At 36.7% G+C, this 18,849-nt stretch overlaps 1 protein-coding gene across 1 annotated transcript; it reads right to left on the bottom strand.

Annotated features, from left to right (window-relative positions):
• Positions 1-2,932: 2,932 nt before the first annotated feature.
• On the bottom strand, positions 2,933-18,508 carry Etf-QO (electron transfer flavoprotein-ubiquinone oxidoreductase). Its single transcript, XM_027359996.2, has 11 exons — positions 18,406-18,508; positions 14,154-14,267; positions 13,214-13,366; positions 12,113-12,271; positions 9,922-10,118; positions 8,824-9,041; positions 6,970-7,140; positions 5,966-6,174; positions 5,658-5,840; positions 4,273-4,494; positions 2,933-4,012 (listed from the first exon to the last, which is right to left on the bottom strand). Exons 1-11 carry the CDS (start codon positions 18,440-18,442, stop codon positions 3,849-3,851), a joined length of 1,827 nt encoding a protein of 608 aa, XP_027215797.2. The 5' UTR covers positions 18,443-18,508; the 3' UTR covers positions 2,933-3,848.
• Positions 18,509-18,849: the final 341 nt, after the last annotated feature.

Below are 18,849 nucleotides of genomic sequence, written 5' to 3'. Positions count from 1 at the left end.
TTACATTTAAATGCAGAATGCGCCTTGCCCTTGAAAATGGTTGTAGGGGGCGTGGACACCTCCACGATCCCAGCAGAGGGTTGTTGTTACAGCCTAGAATATATGGTGTTATATTGTTTTCCTTGTACACTACAGCCGAGTTCTTTTCGCCTCCTTATCCTAGTGCCACCTCTTGAAGTCCTATGAATGAGAGTATGCCTTCAACGGTATGCCTCTTTAAATGTTCATTTATTCTACTCGGCTCTATCTCGATGATGCTTAAAGTTATAGAGTTCCAAGTATCTTCACTGTTGAATTTGCTGTGCATTACTGGAAAATCATACTCACTGGAAGTGTAAAAAGGTTAGTTATTAAAAAACAAATATAGGTGCTAGACATTAAAGGTCAACCACCACTATATGAAATAGGGGAGGTTACTGTGTTTAGATGTGCCACACGTACAGCATTTTAGGATAGTATGGTATTGAGAAGGGTAATGAGGGTGAGTAAATGGGGCATGGTACGGATTAGTAAAAGTGGAAAAGATACAGGTCTGTGAGAACAGAAACCGCAACTATTTCCGTGCAGAAAGGTAGTTATGAAACAATCAATGAGTGATAAAGGGGTTGGAGAAGGAGGGGAAGAATTGGGGGATGAGACAAGGGGTCAGAGGGAAGTTTCATGAGGGGGAAGATCCGGAGAAGCACTGTTATGATAAAAGAATGTCACGTGTGTAAATAGAAGGGAGGAATGGATAACAGGGAAGGAAGGGGGGTTAGGGTTGATGAAGCAGAGGGGGGGGGAGGAAGGGGTGTAAGGGGAACATGACGAGGAAGGGATGTAAGGGGAACATGAGGAGGAAGAAGGGGTGTAAGGGGGACATGAGGAGGAAGAAGGGGTGTAAGGGGGACATGAGGAGAAGGGAGGATGTCGGCATTCACTTTCGAGTTAGGGAATGGGATTGGGTGAACGTTTTGATTGCCTAATGTGATGGGTAAAGTCAGGAGGAATAGGCTCTGGGAAAGTGGTAGAGACTGGAGTGTCTGGATTTAGAATTGCAAAAGAATTTGACTAGAAGAGGGAGGGGGTAAAATTGGGAACGTAAGGAGTAGGAAATAGAGATACTGGGGGAGATTTAGAACCATTTTGGGGAGAAGGGGAGGAGGCAAGTGAATAATAACACTGGAGTAGGGAGTAAAAGAAAAAACCTTGCCTGTGTGCTTCCTGCTTGGTCTTGCATAAAGTTAAGGCCATGTTTGAATCTAAGGACTGCTACCTCAAGCATAAACTTGTAGGTAGGGCAGCCTTATATTAATGGGACCCACTACAATTGGCAGGGTGGCTAAAATGCCCTGACATTGACAATGATGGGGGAGTGGTCAATATGGTCAAACAGGACAGGACTCCACCAATATAAACTTCAAGGGGGAGGTCATGTCTACGGAAGGTAATCTTGGAGAAATTAGTGTTGGACTTACAGCAGCCTCTGGAGAACTGTATTGATACTGCATCACAGTCAAGGCAGGCAAGTGGGTCGTTTTTAGTCTGACCAATCCTTGTTGTAGACAGAGTAATCAACTGGAGACAGAAAGTTCCAGTGCGATTGTTAAGGGAGGAATGAGGCTGGGTAGGAATAGGTTTGCCAGTGATGTCAGTTAGGGTAGATAGCGCACGAGCTTGGGACTCGGATGTAAGTGTGAAAGGTGTGAACAAATGAAATGGCTGTGGTATGAAACTTTGCCTACTTGTTTTTGGAAACATTGTTGGAATAGGAGTCATGGGCTGTAGAGGGAATAAAAAAATCGATCCCACTTAGCTGGGCTTAAAAATTGTAGACGGGGAAGTAGTTGAAGGATGAGGACAGGAGGAGTGGTGCTAAATACAGGAGGAACAGGGAGTGGTACTACTGGAAGGTGGACAGTAAGGATGCCGAGAAGTAATATGGGAGGTATGGGGGATGAAAATAAAGAAGACTGGAGGATATAGAATTGGAGTGACGGATGTTGGAAGAAAGGAAGGTATGATTTCTGAAGGCAAGGTTATGACTTGCATAGGTGCTTCAAAATGGATTGAGCTGACAGTACATATCGTGGAGGGGGGGGAAGTAGTCATGTTCAGAGTCATGATCAAAGGAGAGCCGCGGGTCGGGGAAACGGAAAAGTTATTGTAAATTGGGGCTAGCTGACAAATCATTACAGTATGTGGGGAAGAGAAATGGTTCTCCCCTCAGGGTGAACCATTTCTGTAATACCTATTATAATGAGACCAAAAAATATATATATATTGCATTTATGTAATACCTACTATAATGAGATTAAAAAATATATATATTGCTATCCATACGAAAACAACACAAGTGAGAACACACACACAAAAGAGGAGGAGGAGGAGGAGAAGGAGAAGGAGAAGGAGGAGAAGGAGGAGAAGGAGGAGGAGGAGATGAAGGAGAAGAAGGAGAAGGATGAGGAGAAGAAGAAGAAGAAGGAGAAGGAGGAGAAGGAGAAGGAGGAGAAGGAGAAGGAGAAGAAGAAGAAGGAGGGGGTTGTCAGGCAAGCTGACAAACTCCACTGTTTGACTGACTGGCTGTCTAGAGACTACTTGTTTTGTAATATCAATTTCCGTTCAATATTGTGCTTCTAATACTGAACCATGTAAAAGGTTACATATCTTTAGGCTAAAAGCATTAACTTCTCTGAACATTCTTTACTCATAGCTTTATTATTACTTATTAAATAAATGACTGATGTTACTATCATCATATATATTTATTAAACGCTGTTAAGGATAGTAAAAAGTTGAATTGATAAAGATTTTTTTCTAGGCTAAACACCACATGCAGTTCCTTCTCCTTACAATATTATCTGTGGTTGTAGAACTATAGCTAAATATAGAATGGAAAATAGTATTAATCCAGTAGCCAAAATCCCATAAAAACTGGTTCATGAATAAATGCTTATAGTCTACAAACTTTATTAACTAAATACCATACTATTAGAAAAAAATTATATTATATACAGTAATGTACCTTATTCCTATTGCATTGTTGCGTTGCATAAATACAACTCTTCATCTAAGGGCACCTCTACATAAAAATATAAATATGCCTGTTTTATTTACTGGTAACATTCTTTGTATCAACATATTCACAATCAGTGATGACTCACAACAGACTTTCCTTTAAATCAAATAAAGGTCTATAAACATTGAACTTCAAGTAATGTCAGCTAAAAAAGCTGTAAATTTTTGTGAAAGCAAATACTTTAGCCATGTCAAATACTTTAATCTGTAAAATTCCTTCACATTCATTACAGATTTCACTTTCTGATAATTTCCTATTCTCCAAGATAATTTTAAATACTTCAAATTGTCGAAAAATGCAACAAAACAAAGGCTGTGTCAAAAATATCTCCAAAATGCAAAGCAGATAATCCAATGGTTGCTGAGACCATGGCATGTAAACAAATATCTTCTTACTAACAGCTCCCAATAACAGTTATAAAAAGAAAGCCAGCTACATTAATGATTAAAGCATTTGGTTTTTGTTTTATTTATGTTTTATGTTTTATACTTTTTCTGAACTGAGTCAAGAAACTGTACCACTTTGATAGCTGGAGTCACCTGTATGCACAAAATGTTTCTTTACAAGGTTCTCGAGGGACATACATAAAATGCCTTAAAGTTGTCATTTACCAAATCAACATGTCATGCTGCATTTCACCAGATATTGGTTATTCTATAATCATGAAGTAGACAATATATACAAAGGTAGTCAGATGGATATACTACCTGAGATAAAGCAAAAACAATCTGACTTTGTACATTTGTCATCGCATCACGTTAAATTACACATTCTAACCAGTTGTCCTTTTTTACATGCCATCATAAGCTGGTCCACCTCCTGCTTCTGGAACAACCCAATTAATGTTCTGAGACGGACACTTGATATCACAAGTTTTGCAGTGAATACAATTCTGGGCGTTGATCTGAAGTCTAACACCTTCGCCAACTTCTACAGGCACATACTCATAGACACCTAGAGAAAAGATTGAATTTGAGATATAAGTATCATTATATTCAAGATTAATCACGGGATAATAATTTGATATTACATTTCTTGGTAACACTGTAATAACACTGGAATTTCACAGGAAAAAATAGCTTGCAATAAATTTGAAGTATAAGGCGCTAGCTCACTGAAAACTATAATAACAGGTATGCATTTCCCAATTCACATATCTAAGATCATTCAGGGAAATACATCCTTACTAGAAAATTCTGTCACATGGAACTAACCTGCAGGACAGAAACGTCCCTCTGGACCTTCATAAATGCCATAGTTCCTCTCTACGGGAACATCATCATTCTTCAAGGTAAGATGCGCAGGCTGATCATGCTCGTGGTTGGTGCCAGTCAGTGCAACAGAACTCAACAAGTCAAAGCTGATTTCCCCATCTGGCTTAGGGTAATCAATGGGCTTGGATTCTGCTGCTGGCTTCAGTCTCTCTGAATCAAGGACTGCATTGGGGAAAAGGTGAATGTGAAGATTAGATTCGTAGATCTTTTGCTCAGGTGAGGAAAAAAGAAAGAAAGAAAAAAAAGTATACTTGTCTGGCTGTAATTCTAAAACGAAGCACTTGTGAAAGAATATCATGTAAATTGTAATATTCAACTAAAAACAAGTCAAGAAAATTAATGTGACAATAGACATTTGCAATTTTGTTTTACCAGAATTATTTATTGGGTGATAAAAATACTGAGCAATTATAATAGGTATGACAGTATTCTCTGTAAACATTAAGAAAACAGAACAAGTAGTTTTTTTATGGCATGGGAAACTAAATGAATGGAATACTGAATTAAGAAGTGTCCGTCTTGTTGTGTTACTCTGTGATAAACTGATATATGACATTTACAGCAAGACAGTGTAGCATGAAAAACAGTTTTGATAGAAATTACTTACATAGAAATCATCAAATACTCGTGACTGTATTGGGCAGTCTAATTTGGTATTGGCACACAAGAGATGAATGAAATCAGTAACAATGTAAGTAACATCCACATTAAGAGTTCAAATGGTTTCTTAAAGTCAAATGAAAGCAAGAGAATATGTAAAATTTTCATGCAGGTTAAAGAATTGATTCCTAGCATCTATATAAAAATTCAGGTATTCAAGCAGTGTCTAGAGCCAGGATACCTAAAAATGAAAATCAATAAATCTTTTTCATAAATAATACACACTTTTCTTCAAATATTTTGTAAAAAAAATCTACAATGAGATGTCAAATGCAATTTCAGAAGTGAAAATTCAAGAGGAAAATGGAAAAACACTAATCTCATTACATGGAAAAAAAGCACTAAATCAAATTTGGGAACTGAAATTATACAGGACTCAGCTTCCATGCTCTGCAATTTTTGAATTTCCATGAAATTACCATTTCACAATATTCTAAACTTTGTGAAGGAACTGAGAAATTAAAATCTACTTACTATAACATTAAAATAAAATATTTAGCACAATTATCATTCTCTGATAGAAATGTTTTATGGTAAGAGTTAGTAACACAATACAATCACTAAACCTGACTTATAAGAACAATCACATAGATAAATAGCTTTATGCACTTGAACCTACAGAAAGGCTTCTATTTCTCTTCCAAATAAACTATCCATACACGAACCTCCGTGCTTGAGGGTCCAAGGTTCCTTTCCACGACCAAGGATATAGAAGAGACCTGTGTAGAGGAGGCCACCATACAGCCCCAAGGGAGTGTGGAAGGAAGGCCTCACATTGCGCACTGCATGTAACTCTTTCCACACCCAAGAGTTCCTGATGTTCGTCTCATAACTCTCGGGATTTATGGCTGTCAAGGGTATTCAGAGTGAGTTTTTATAATCTTAATATCTTTAAAAATCAAATTATAAGCACTACAACTCTATTATACCAACTAATGAACATATCTAACTGAACGTATGCAATGAACCTTACATATAGCCTCTGCATTTTTCTCATCTTGCAGACACTCGAAAATACTCTCTGCCGCAACCATTGCGCTCTTCATGGCATTGTGAGTGCCCTTGATCTTTGGCACATTCATGAATCCTGGCGAGCATCCTACCAAGCATCCTCCAGGGAATGTCAGCTTTGGAATGCACTGGAGGCCTCCTTCATTCAGAGCTCGAGCACCATATGAGATCCTATGAGGACGAATGAAAAAAATAATTAACCACCTAATAACAATTTCAAAAATGAAAGAGAAACTGCATTCCTGGTGTTTGATCTTTTGTTTTTAATCTGGTGAAAAATCTGATGACTATAAAATTGCCTATCCAATGTTTACATTTTCAAGCCTATGTTTATTGTCAACAGGAGAAAGAGTAATCAAATCATGAGATTTTATCAGAACATTCCCTCACTTTGGTGTACAATGATACATATAATTACTTGTTTTATCCATTGACAGATCATGATATTAGTTAGCGGACATAAAAACAAAGGACATGATATATAATCATAATAATTTTGCTTGTGTTTCATTGCTCCACATGTTCACATTATGCTTGCACATTATGTCTGATGTCTCTTCTTTTTGGGGTGATAATTGGCAACATAAATGTTAAAGAATGAATGCACACAAGCATATTACAAATCTATTAGAATCCTTTTCTAACTCCATGTCATTGCCATTGTAATTATCAGTATCATTACTGTTATTACTATCATCATCATAACTATCACTGAAATTATTTTTATTCTTCTTTGAGGCAAGTACACTGCACTGAAGTAGTTACACAGTCAGTTTAAGAACATTTATTATTTCAATGACAATCTGAGGGGACAGAGTAAGGAGAAAGCCAGTACTTCCCAATTTTGTGTGTGTGTGCCTGTACGTGTGCTTATGCATGTATGTGTAATTTCCACGGGATATGCAAGTAATAAAAACTTTATCAAATGGCAAAGCTCAAAAAACCACCACCACCACCAACATTTACCTGCTTCCACCACGGAGAGTTTTCTCCAAAGATGGGTGATGCTTGAATTTCTGGAATTCACGGAAGGGGCTCAGGTAGGGATTGGTATAGTCAAGACCAATGACAAACCCAAGAGACACTAATGGCTGTTCTTCATCGAGATGGTAGAGAAAGGAGCCGCCATAAGTATTCCTGAAAATATGAATAAAAAATAAAACAACCAAGTAATTTAAGGTATAAATGTATATGCAAATACACAGGCACACAAGTACATATATACATTTACACATTTAAGGACATGTACACAAGAAACATCTCTCCTTGTCGACTAAAAAGAAAAAAAAAAGACATAGAAAAAGATTGAGACAAAGATTAGAGAAAAAGATAGAGAAAAAGAAAAAGAAAAACCTCCCCACTTATCCCCTTTGATCTGGATAACATGACCATTATGTCAAGAAAAAATTTGCGTCGAGGGGTGTGTGTGGTGTGAATATGCCATCATGGTAAAATCTAGTTGCAGGCTGGGTAACACAAACTTGCTATCATTAGCATTTTGTCTGATGGCTGGGTGAAAAGATACACCAAAAGTGCACAAGTCTTATGGAGGGTGATTACTTATTGTTTTTCTGAAAGGGGCTTTTCCATTATTCCCATTGATAAAAGAGTGTGGAATGCAGTGTCCTTGAACCATGACTGAAATAGTGCCAGCTCCAGGGAGGACAGCATTTCCATGCTCACCATGATAGGTAGCACAAGATATATTACAGAAATTGAGTATCACAAAAAAATTCAAAACTACACAAATAACAAAATGTTACACATTTCTAATTCTCTTGGTATGAGTAATGGACTACCTAAAGGGATGATAAGGAGTTTGTGCTAGGAAAACAATCAATTATCATCTGGATAAAGCAAATCAAATGGAAAATATGGACACTGGAAAATGAAAAAAAAGCCCCCCAAAAATATGAAAACAACACTGCATAGTCTTGTCACCGCACACTAGTGTTTGCATGTGCCTGGCCTACACCCTACACGCGCAAAACCAGCTGCCGCTCACATAAGCCTCTTGCCTTTATTTTGGTCCCAGTGATTGTCATGAAGCAAATGAGTCCAAGGGGTTAATCCTGTTTAAAAAAAAATCCTGTCTGCTGGCAAAAAAAAACAATATTTGACTATTTTCTCAAAAAATGTCTTATTCATCAATGGAAAAACTCAAGCACCTTTTTTTCATCCTTCTGAAAAACACATCTACATAATCAGTAACTTTAAATCAATGAATATCATCCTAAGATGGAGGATAATCAGAAATAATACTAAATAACTGAACTGTTTTTTGTTTAAGAAACCAGATTTTCATATTTTACATGATAAACCTCAATAAATCTTTTGGTTCCACAAAACTACACTTCCCATGACTGCTACAGGCCTACTAAGGTTTTCCCACTAATACCCACTCAGTTCTCCTCCTCGATAAGCACTCTACACAACCCATTCAAGTCTCAAGTATGTGAATTTTCTTCTTAATCTTTACAGGTATTTTCTACAAATGCAATTTTGTAGTTTTACATAATTCTACCAGGACATAATTCTTTACAGAAGTCTACATGAATTCATTATATCCTATGCCAAAAAGACACATATAGCACTGACGGAAGGAAGACAAAAGGAAAGAAGGAAGGAAGGAGAGAAAAAATACAACAAAGGCTAGCAGTATAATTTAAAAAAGAATAAATAAAATAAAAGGAATAATACAAAGAAGCATGACAAGAGAGGAGCACAACAGACATAAAAATCAATCAATACAGGAAAACAAAAGAAGCCATGAAATTGGGAAAAAAATATAATAAGAGAGAGAAGGATATGAAAACTCACTTATCAAGGGGCCATCCAACAGTGTGCTCAATCCTTCCCGGGTGGTGGTTCTCTGGCTTAACCTCCCATAACTCTTTCAGGCCAATACCATATGTTTGGGGTTCGCAGTTCTCACGGAGGTTGAACTTTGTGTACAACTGTTTGGCTAGATGTCCATGGCAGCCCTCTGCAAAGATTGTGCACTTTGCACGCAGTTCCATTCCTCGTGCAAAGGAATCCTAAAAGAAGAAGCCAATAAATTGGATAAACACTTTGTTACCAATAGAATCGTCTAATAATAACTAACTACTTAAGTTTAAATAAGGATCATATCCAATGTGTTACTAGATACATATTTTACTTTAACCCACTAGCGATGGTACATTTTCAAGCCTAAAATAACATTTTCTGGGCGGCTTCAAAATCGACGCGTGGGCGATTCCAGGAACTCGTCATGGGTGACAAAATCAGACCGCAACCTCCAATTTAGCGTTGCACCAGCAGGACATCTGGTAATGTTTACTTTTCCGGGTGTCTCATATGTATGACATCACTGGTCAGTAATGTATAGCTTCAGAGCCTTTTTGGGTATTACAGAAAGACTGTATGGCAGAATGGAGTTCAAAAGAAAAGGGACCATAATACGACACTGTAGGGTCCAGAAAGGAGATGGGAGTGCATTCTTAGGCCTCAAATGATCTGGAAGAAATATGCACTAACTTCAGTAGCAACTTAGATAGGATCAGAGATGCGGGTTTAACAGATATGGAGAACAACGGCAGGATGAAGTGGATGTTTGCCTGATAATTTATGGATCCAATACTGGACTAAAGAAATGGGCAGAGAGGATGTTATGGAGGGAATATCATTTCGCCAATTGTTGAGATGGAGTTACAGATTGTCCTGTGAAACTGAGCGGATGCTCTTCTGAATGACAAATGAGTGAGTGATAACTGTTCAAAACTGCATGCTTCAACTGAAGTACTTTGGTGCATTTAGAGTTCCACCAAACAAAAAAACAATAGATAAAATGCAACCTAAACTGGTTACAAAAATCTTTACATATTCATGCACATCATGAAAAAGTCTCGTTAATTACACAGTGTATTATTGACAGACCTTTGGAGATCCATCCTTGGCAATTCCCACGTCGCTGGTGGCCACTCCTGCCACTGATCCATCTTCGTTGTACAAGATCTCGGATGCGGGTGTCCCCGGGTAAATCTCAACACCCAGTTCTTCTGCCTGCTCCCCAAGCCATCGCACAAAGTGGCCTAGGCGGACAATGTAGTTCCCATGGTTGTGCATTGGCATACCTATAAAAAAAGTATATCATAGATAAAAAATTAATAAAAACAAAACTAAAAATGAAAACTAAAACAAACATTAATAAAAAATATCACTAATGGTAACAGTTACAAAAATTACAACAAATCATAAAATTTAGTAAAGTAATAATAATAATGATGATACTAAAATTGTAATTATCATAATGACAATATTTATTATACTTACAAGAAATATGAGAAATCTTCTCGTTATTGTAATACTAATAACAGCTGTACTGATATCAAGAATAAGAATTATTGTCTTTAGTATTACAATGATTCCTATTACTACTATTATCTTTATAATTACACTCATCATCAGCATTATGATCATTACCATAATCATCAGTATCATTATTACTGTTATCACTATTATTACCATCATCATAATCATCATTATTATTGCTATTGTTGTTGATGTTACTATTATTAACATTATCATTATTTTACTATTATTACTATTATCATTGTTATCATCATCATCATTTTTATGAGAATTATCAATTACTATCAATCAGTATCATCAATATTTCTCATCATCCCTATAATCATTACCATTACTAGCCCCTATTAATCACAATCATGGTGTACTGCTTAACACCACATAACATGTAAGTATTTATCACAATCGAGCAAGGTCTGTCAAAAGGGGGTGGAATTTTTCCCTGTGACTTCTTCATTATCAATTAGACTTACGTAGTGTCCACTGACATATCTAGTACTGTCTGCCAAGCTTCCTTCAGCCACACCCATGATATTACCCCCTTACCTCCTTACCCTTTATAGGTCCTCTTCTTATAGATCCAATATCACATACAGGTTTTCCCGCCATGGTACTGCAGGACACACACTATCCAGCCAAACCCAAAATCTTTTCCTTTCCAACATTCACTCTTCAACCACATTACTATTATGTGTCTGTGCTCTACTAGCATTATGCATTTGGTATATCATAAGGTTACACACTGATTCTGGTGTGAAAGTTAGTTCTAAATCACCTGAATCTGGTTGCTTCGGAGCAATCACATGGACCAAAATAGAAGCATTAGGCTTAGGTAAGCAGCTGCTCTGCCAGGAATGCATCATATAGGCTGAGTGCACATGAACATTCGTGTGCAGTGACAAGAATCTGTGCCTCCCTTTCAGTAGCTTTGCATAAGCATTTTTACCTCTTTGCCATTTTCCACTGTCCATATTTGTCTTTTGATTTGCTTTATCTAGATGGTAATAGACTATTTTCTTTGCATAGGCCCCATATCATCTCTATGTATTTTTTTTTTTTTTTTCCTTTTTTAGTAATATTCCATTTTCTGCTATTATAAACCACCAATCACAGCATCCAGGAATATGATGCTGAGCATGGAAATGGCATCCTCCCTGGATCTGGAGCTCTTAAAGTCATGGCTCACCCACATTACATTCCACACTCATTTATTGAAGGGAAGAATGCAAAAGCCCCTTTCTAAACACCAAACGAGTGTAATCACCTTCAAAGGGGAGAGTATTTTCTGTCTCCCTAGCCAATGCTCATGATGGCAAGTTAGTGTCACCAAGCCTGCAGCCATATGTTTCACATGACAGCATGTTCACATCACAGGCCCCTCAAGCCAAATATTTTTATGACCTGATGGTCACGTAACCCAGATCAATGAGGGTTAAAATGCCAATTATCAAACTTTGCCTTCGTGAACAACCAAACTGAAGGATTAGCAGTTTGTAAAGCTAAATATCATTATCACCACCTTTGTCATTATCAATGTTACTATCATAATCATTATTGCTATCATTATCACTATTACTACATCACTAACACTATTACCATCATCAAAATCATTATCATCATTACTACTATACCAATTTCAAATCACAAAAACAATAAAAACTATAACAATGTCAACAAGGACAAAGTACACCAATAAATCTCAAATAATCAATAACAAACCATCCAAAAATATGGATTACAAAATCAACAGCTCTTGTACCTGGCAAAATGGGGATGTTGATCCTTCCCTTCTCAGTAAGGAATGCAAACTTGTCCTCTTTGACAGGTGTGTTTAGAGGAGCTCCTCTGTCCTTGTAGTCAGGTATCAGCTCCTCCAAGGCATGAGGTTCCAGGCATGCACCTGAGAGTGTGTGCGCACCTGGGATTTTGAAGATGTGGTTAAATATGATGGCACCGAGGATAAAGGCAACAATCATAATGATAAATCTTTATATAGTATTTAAGACTTTTTGAATCTTTAATTTCAGTATAAAAGAAAAAGAAAAAGAAAGCAAAAAAACTCTGTAATAAGTGCTGCACATAAAAAAGCAAAAAGAATATTTACTAGTTATCACGACTTGTATTACCACTTTAACAAGAATATTAATCAGCTGTTAAACATACAAATTATTCTTTGCAAGCTTGAATATACTCCATTACTTTAAAAACTTGCTGCCAGCGATGGTATGTGTGTACATGCCATGCCCACAATGCGTTAAGTTAGTAATTGTTTATACACATAGATGGCTCCACAAGGACTCCAACACCAATGAGACAATTACAAAAACTACCTGTCTCCCCTGTTTACCCTTTTCTTGATTTTTGATTATATTTCCTGGTGTTAAATGCTGCTGTTAGTAATGTCAATTACGATGTTTATGACAAAAATAACAGTATCAATACTGACAGCATAAGTATAAAAAAAAACTTAAGGAAAGGTGAAATCTTTTGCAGTCACAAGGTCTATTAATCAACTCCTTTGTGGCTAAGCACTGGCAGACCATCTATGTGTAGAGGCATTTCACAAAACAATATTACAGTAAAAAAACATTTCCCAGGGCCACCCCTATCATTTCATTACTATTACATTAAAATGATTTAATTGTGAAAGCCATGATCATTCCTATTACTAACAAGCCTAAAAATTCTCAAAACAACAAAATCACACAAATGAATTTTATACAACCATCACCACAACATAAAAATAAATTACAACAAATAAATAAATAAAAAACAAACAATGCTAATGACCATAAACAAAACTGTAGAAAACCAGAAAAAAACAACAGAACATTAGGGACATACGAAAGTAAACTCTCACCGATATCTGCCGCCTTCTCCACGACCATAACCCGGATTTCCTTCTCCTGTTCCTGAGCCAACTGCATGAGGCGAATGGAAGCGGACAGTCCTGCTGGTCCTCCACCTACAATGACTACATCCGCTTCGTCTGCGTATCTCTCCATGTCCACATCTATTGGGGATGAGCAAATAATAATTACAGTGCTAATCATCAGAGGCAAGGTGACACAGATCAGTTTTGCCTCCTAGTGAAACCTTTTCTGGCGAGCAATAAAAGAATGGGATATTAGTTACAGCTAAATGGAGCATAGGCTAATGGTTTCTAGGATGTCTGATAAAAATTTTGTTGATTAGTATATATATATATATATATATATATATATATATATATATATATATATATATATATATATATATATATATATATATATATATATATATATATATATATATATATATATATATATATATATATATATATTTATATATATATACATATATATACACACATACACACACACACAAACATATATATACATATATATATATATATATAATATATATATAGATAGACAGATAGATATTTATATACATATATACACATATACATACATATATTATAAAAAAAAAACTTTTCATTCACAGATCAATCATGCTAACTCCAAATCATTCCTTTCAGCTTTTATTCTATTTCCTAAACTTTCTGAAGACACCAAGAAAACAATAATATAGCATCAAAATCTGAAAAAAAAGGCATAAACTATCAGAAATGTTTCATACTAAAGTTGATAGATATACTGATATATACATATGTGCTGATACTGATTTTGATACTGATATACCATGATGTATATGTCACAGACTGATCTTGCAGTGCTCTTTATCAGAAGTTCTAACTTTAGAAACAAACAATAATGAAACACCTAGACAGACTTCTGAATAAAGTCTGAAACACGTACCTGCCCATCTTTCATCTCCTTCTCTTGGAACCACCGAGTAATGTGTTGTAATGCGTTGTGGTGCACTGTCAGAGTACAGGCGCTGTATCCTTGCGGCATTGCGCAACGTTCGAGCTGCAACAAAAAATAGAATAAGAGTACAAACCAAAACAGAATTCCTCTATTCGTCAAATGTAGAAATAATGGCCCCTCTATCTAAAAAAAAATTCTCCCCTGTATACCTAGGAACAAAAGAGTCATATTACTGCCTCTCATTCCATTGTCTTATATTTTGCTTCGATGCAATAATCTGCTATTACTTATATACAGAAAGCAATATAAAAATCAAGGTCCAGATATAAAAGATTAATATTGCTTTAAAAGAAACTCTTCACTTTAAGAACTTGAATATAAAGGTTTTATTAAAGCATACAATTTTTGTTGTTATATTGGTATGAAATATAAACAAGAAATCAACAAAGTCACAAGAAAGAGAAGCAAATTAAAGATAAAGGCAATGTCTTGATTCTCATATCTTATCTCAACTTGCTGGAAAGTGGAAAGAATACCTGATAACAGACAAATGACAATTAATCTTCCCAGTCACAACTTACTGCCTATCGATCTTTTAATCTTATAAAACTTTCTTTCTTCCATTTTCTCTTGTAACCAAACTATATAAGTAAGCAACACTTAAAATATCAAAAAGCTGTTGTGGTACCAATCATACCGGTGTTCATTGAAGGAACATTTTAAACTAGTGAATGCAAGTACAAATCCTGTGTCTATTTATAAATTTCACGATGCTCTTTCAACTGTTTATCACATATATTGTTTTGGAGATACCATTAGTATTGAAATCTCAGTATCTGTTTATATCTAAATTAATTTATTCTTATCAGGTATAAATATACGAGATATGATTTTTTTTCTTGCATTTTTAAAGCACATGAGAATATCATTTACCTTATGCTGTCACCTATGACAACAAAGAAGCCATTTTCTTTTATTGCCTTATTGGGGTAAAGCATACAGATAAACCTGCAGTGACTTGCACAATTGTCCTTTGACAATTCAGCATAGCATAAACATCAAACAATGTGTATTCTGGCAAGAGGGATTAGACTGGTTCCTTATATGATACTGAATCACCATGGAGGTCTACAGAGCTCTATCGTGCCAGGAGGAGGCTTTTGCTGGTTGGCTAAAGTTATAAAGGCCATTGGAATGACTGACACCAGGAGTGCTTGCATAAAACACGCACCTTTCACTATGGTTTTGTTTTGTTACTATAGCTTACATATAGATGGCTATAGAAGCTTTCATAACTCATTTTTACAGTGTTGATACTCTTGTAGAGGACAAAAAGTTGTAGTCATTGGTACAGGAACCAATTTGCTGATTTAAATGACAATGGCACAAATAAAGGAAAAAGATCACGGAAAGTGCTGCATCACAGCCTAAGACCATTCAGAGCTCCTGATTTTCATCTCTATTTTGCTGAGCAATCAAAGTTAAGAGAATGTTTCCTGGGGGGTGTTGGGGGCTGCCACCCCATCAACCCTTTGCTTGGGCAGTCACCCTGCCACAGCAAATTAGATTGTTGAATAAATATTGTGATGTTGAGCTGGGGAATTGATCTGTGGCGAGTGCATCTATAATGTAAAGAACTACTGCTTTTATTAGCAAGGAATCAATCTCGATCTTGATAAATAATGCGCAGGCTGCTGATAAACGCATATCATGCATAATAATTTGGCTTACATGATCTCTCTTATTTACCCCATTTCAGTTTTTGTTTATAATACTCTCATTATTGTTGATGCTATAAAAACAATAATGCAAGGTAAGATAGATAAGCCAGTAAGGTTTAGTAAGCCTAATAAAAGACTCCTTGGAGACTAAGCATTTGTGAACTTGTGTGTGCGGAAGAGAGGGAGAAGGACGGAGAGAGGAGGGAGAGAGAAGAGGGAGGGAGAGAGAAGAGGGAGGGAGAGAGAAGAGGGAGAGAGAAGAGGGAGGGAGAGAGAGGGGAGAGAGGGGAGAGAGAGGAGAGGGGGGGAGAGAGGGGAGAGAGAGGAGAGGGGGGGAGAGAGGGGAGAGAGAGGAGAGGGGGGGAGAGGGGGAGAGTGAGGAGAGGGAGGGAGTGGGAGAGAGTGAGGAGAGGGAGGGAGTGGGGGAGAGAGAGGAGAGGGAGGCAGTGGGAGAGAGAGAGGAGAGGGAGGGAGTGGGGGAGAGAGAGGAGAGGGAGAGAGGGCAAGAGAGGAGAGGGAGAGGGGGGAGAAGGAGAGGGAAGGGAGGGTAGAGAGAGAAGATTAGAGAAGAGAAAGAAAAAAAAAGAAAGAAAGACTATGTTTTACTGCAAGTGGAGAGGAAATTTCATTGGCATGATTGAGGAAATCTATACATAAGCTGTGACAATTCGACAAGGGCTCCTGTATCTTTACAGTGGAATAAAGCATTATAAAGAAAAGTTAAAAACAAAGGAGCTGATTGAGAATGAATGTTTATATTCTTTTTACTTAAGTTTTATTTATTGTTTCCAAATATGGTTAAATCCTCCTACCCCCATGGGCAAAGCCTCTAATTATGCACTTACTGTCAGGACATGGTATGCATAAACATTTTCTTTGCTTTATTTTTTCTATTTATCTCTTTTGCTCCCCTTCACAACAGGAAGAATAGAGACAGACATTAAAACTGTGCTTTCAGGGAGGAGAGTTGTACATCAAAATCACATGCAGGAATGTCTTGTCTTATATGTTTCATAAATTACTCTCTGGCACCTTTTTTAAAAATTAATTGCATACTGCAAGGGTGGCCAGTTTTCTTCATTGTGCAGATATTGGATGAAAGTTTGCATCTTCCTAAATCATTAATTTTCCTATAATTTTGGCACCAAGACAAGCCACTTTTACTTAAGTAATGAGACATACATATTACTCCAGAAAACTAGTTTGAAGGCCTTTATTGGCACTTAAGAGCTCTGGCTGTGCGGAGGTGTTGTGGACTTCATCTCTTGATGATATGCAGTGGACATTTTTGTCCTTTACTGGTAAATATGAGGCCACTGCAGCTTAAACTATGTTGTTTCTTACTCTACTTCCTATGCTTTATATGATGGCGGTGTCCATTTCCCTCTATCTCCATCTGTCACCCTCGGTAACTTATACCCCTAAAATCTATTTAATAATCTAAGTTGCCATGGATCATGGGGGCTCTGCTCCCAACACTGCTTGAGAAACACTGTCTGGTAATCATTATGGTCTGGACACACTAAGCTAGGGTGAATAAAAGATTATATTCTTGTTGACGACAAAAAGTTGTAGTTGTTGGTATAAGAAATAATATGTGGAATAAGGTAAAAAATTGTAGAAAGTGCTGCTACTGAGTTTCAGCTCCATCTTGCCATGCATAATGAGGTGAAGACAATGTTTCCAAGGGGCTGTTGGGGGACAGAGCCCCATATCAGCCCTCCCCTCAGCCAGTGCCCTAACAGCAATTTAGACAAATCAATTTTGTGATGTGGAGTTAGGGCTTAGTCTCTGATGAGTGTTTTTATGCTGTAAAGAACTGCCACAATACCTTCACCTCGGTATGCTCGGCATAACAGAACTGACACTCAGGAGCACCAGGCTGACTTACGCTGTCAGCTATGATATGTCAGGAACTTTTTTTCCTCTTAAAGAATATTTTAATTTGCCTTAGCTTCGTACATCCCATACTATAAAAAATAACCATGGGCTTAGTCACTGACACACACATATGTATGTACAGTGAAAGTTTAGAACAGCACTAAGACCTGCACTCTTTCAGTTTAATGCATAGATAAAGATGCATATCATAAGACATTTTTGTATATCATTAGTTAGTTTTCTTCAAAAATACAATTTCTACAACCATCACTGACTCAAATGTATTAGTTGTGTAACTACAACTTTTTATAACTTTCAATTATTTACTATCTACCATTAGTTTATAGATACTGTTGCCATAAACATATCTGAATGGTTACAGTATGCCATGGTACACTGTCGTGTGCCCTGACAGTGTAAAACTAGAACGTGAGGCAAAAGAACAATTTTTAACAAGGATAACTAGTTTTATAACTTGAAACCCTTCGAGGTGTCCGTGAAGTAAAAGCACTTTGATAAAGTATCAATAAGGCCTATAACTGAACACATTTAAATACACTGCATTACAATTGTGTTTCCTGTTATGTTTCTCACTATCCCAGATAAGGTTCCACAACAAACAATGTGAATTAGCTCACCCGCAAGCTGCGTACACCTCTTTCCTACGAAAGCCATGGTCGTCTGTCCCCGATTTCAGCTGATGCCTAGACATTCAGCTGTTTCTTGAGCTTTGTTGTCAACTATTAATTAATCTTATTATTTTCTTTTACCTAAATTGAACTGTATGATGCATTATTTCGTTAATTTTCAAAAAGCTATATATCTGAAATGTACATGCTCTTTTATCACAAGTAAAAGATAAATGATTACGCTGAAAAAATAGACCCAATACATGCTAACATGTCTCTTAGTAGTTACGTATAGCGTATACGGCAGAGATAGGAGCATTACAGGTTACGCAAAATTCGAATGCAAGGACAGCGTCTTAAGAAGTAATATATATTGAATAAAATAGAACTAGTTTTAACTTTGATGTTCTTAATTTTGCGTGTGTGGCAGAGGATTTTCTGTTATTACGAAAA

The sequence above is a fragment of the Penaeus vannamei genome, chromosome 10 (assembly GCF_042767895.1).
Source record: "Penaeus vannamei isolate JL-2024 chromosome 10, ASM4276789v1, whole genome shotgun sequence".
Taxonomy (NCBI): domain Eukaryota; kingdom Metazoa; phylum Arthropoda; class Malacostraca; order Decapoda; family Penaeidae; genus Penaeus; species Penaeus vannamei.
Note: the sequence above shows the minus strand (reverse complement) of the source record. Positions and strands in the feature narration are given on the sequence as shown.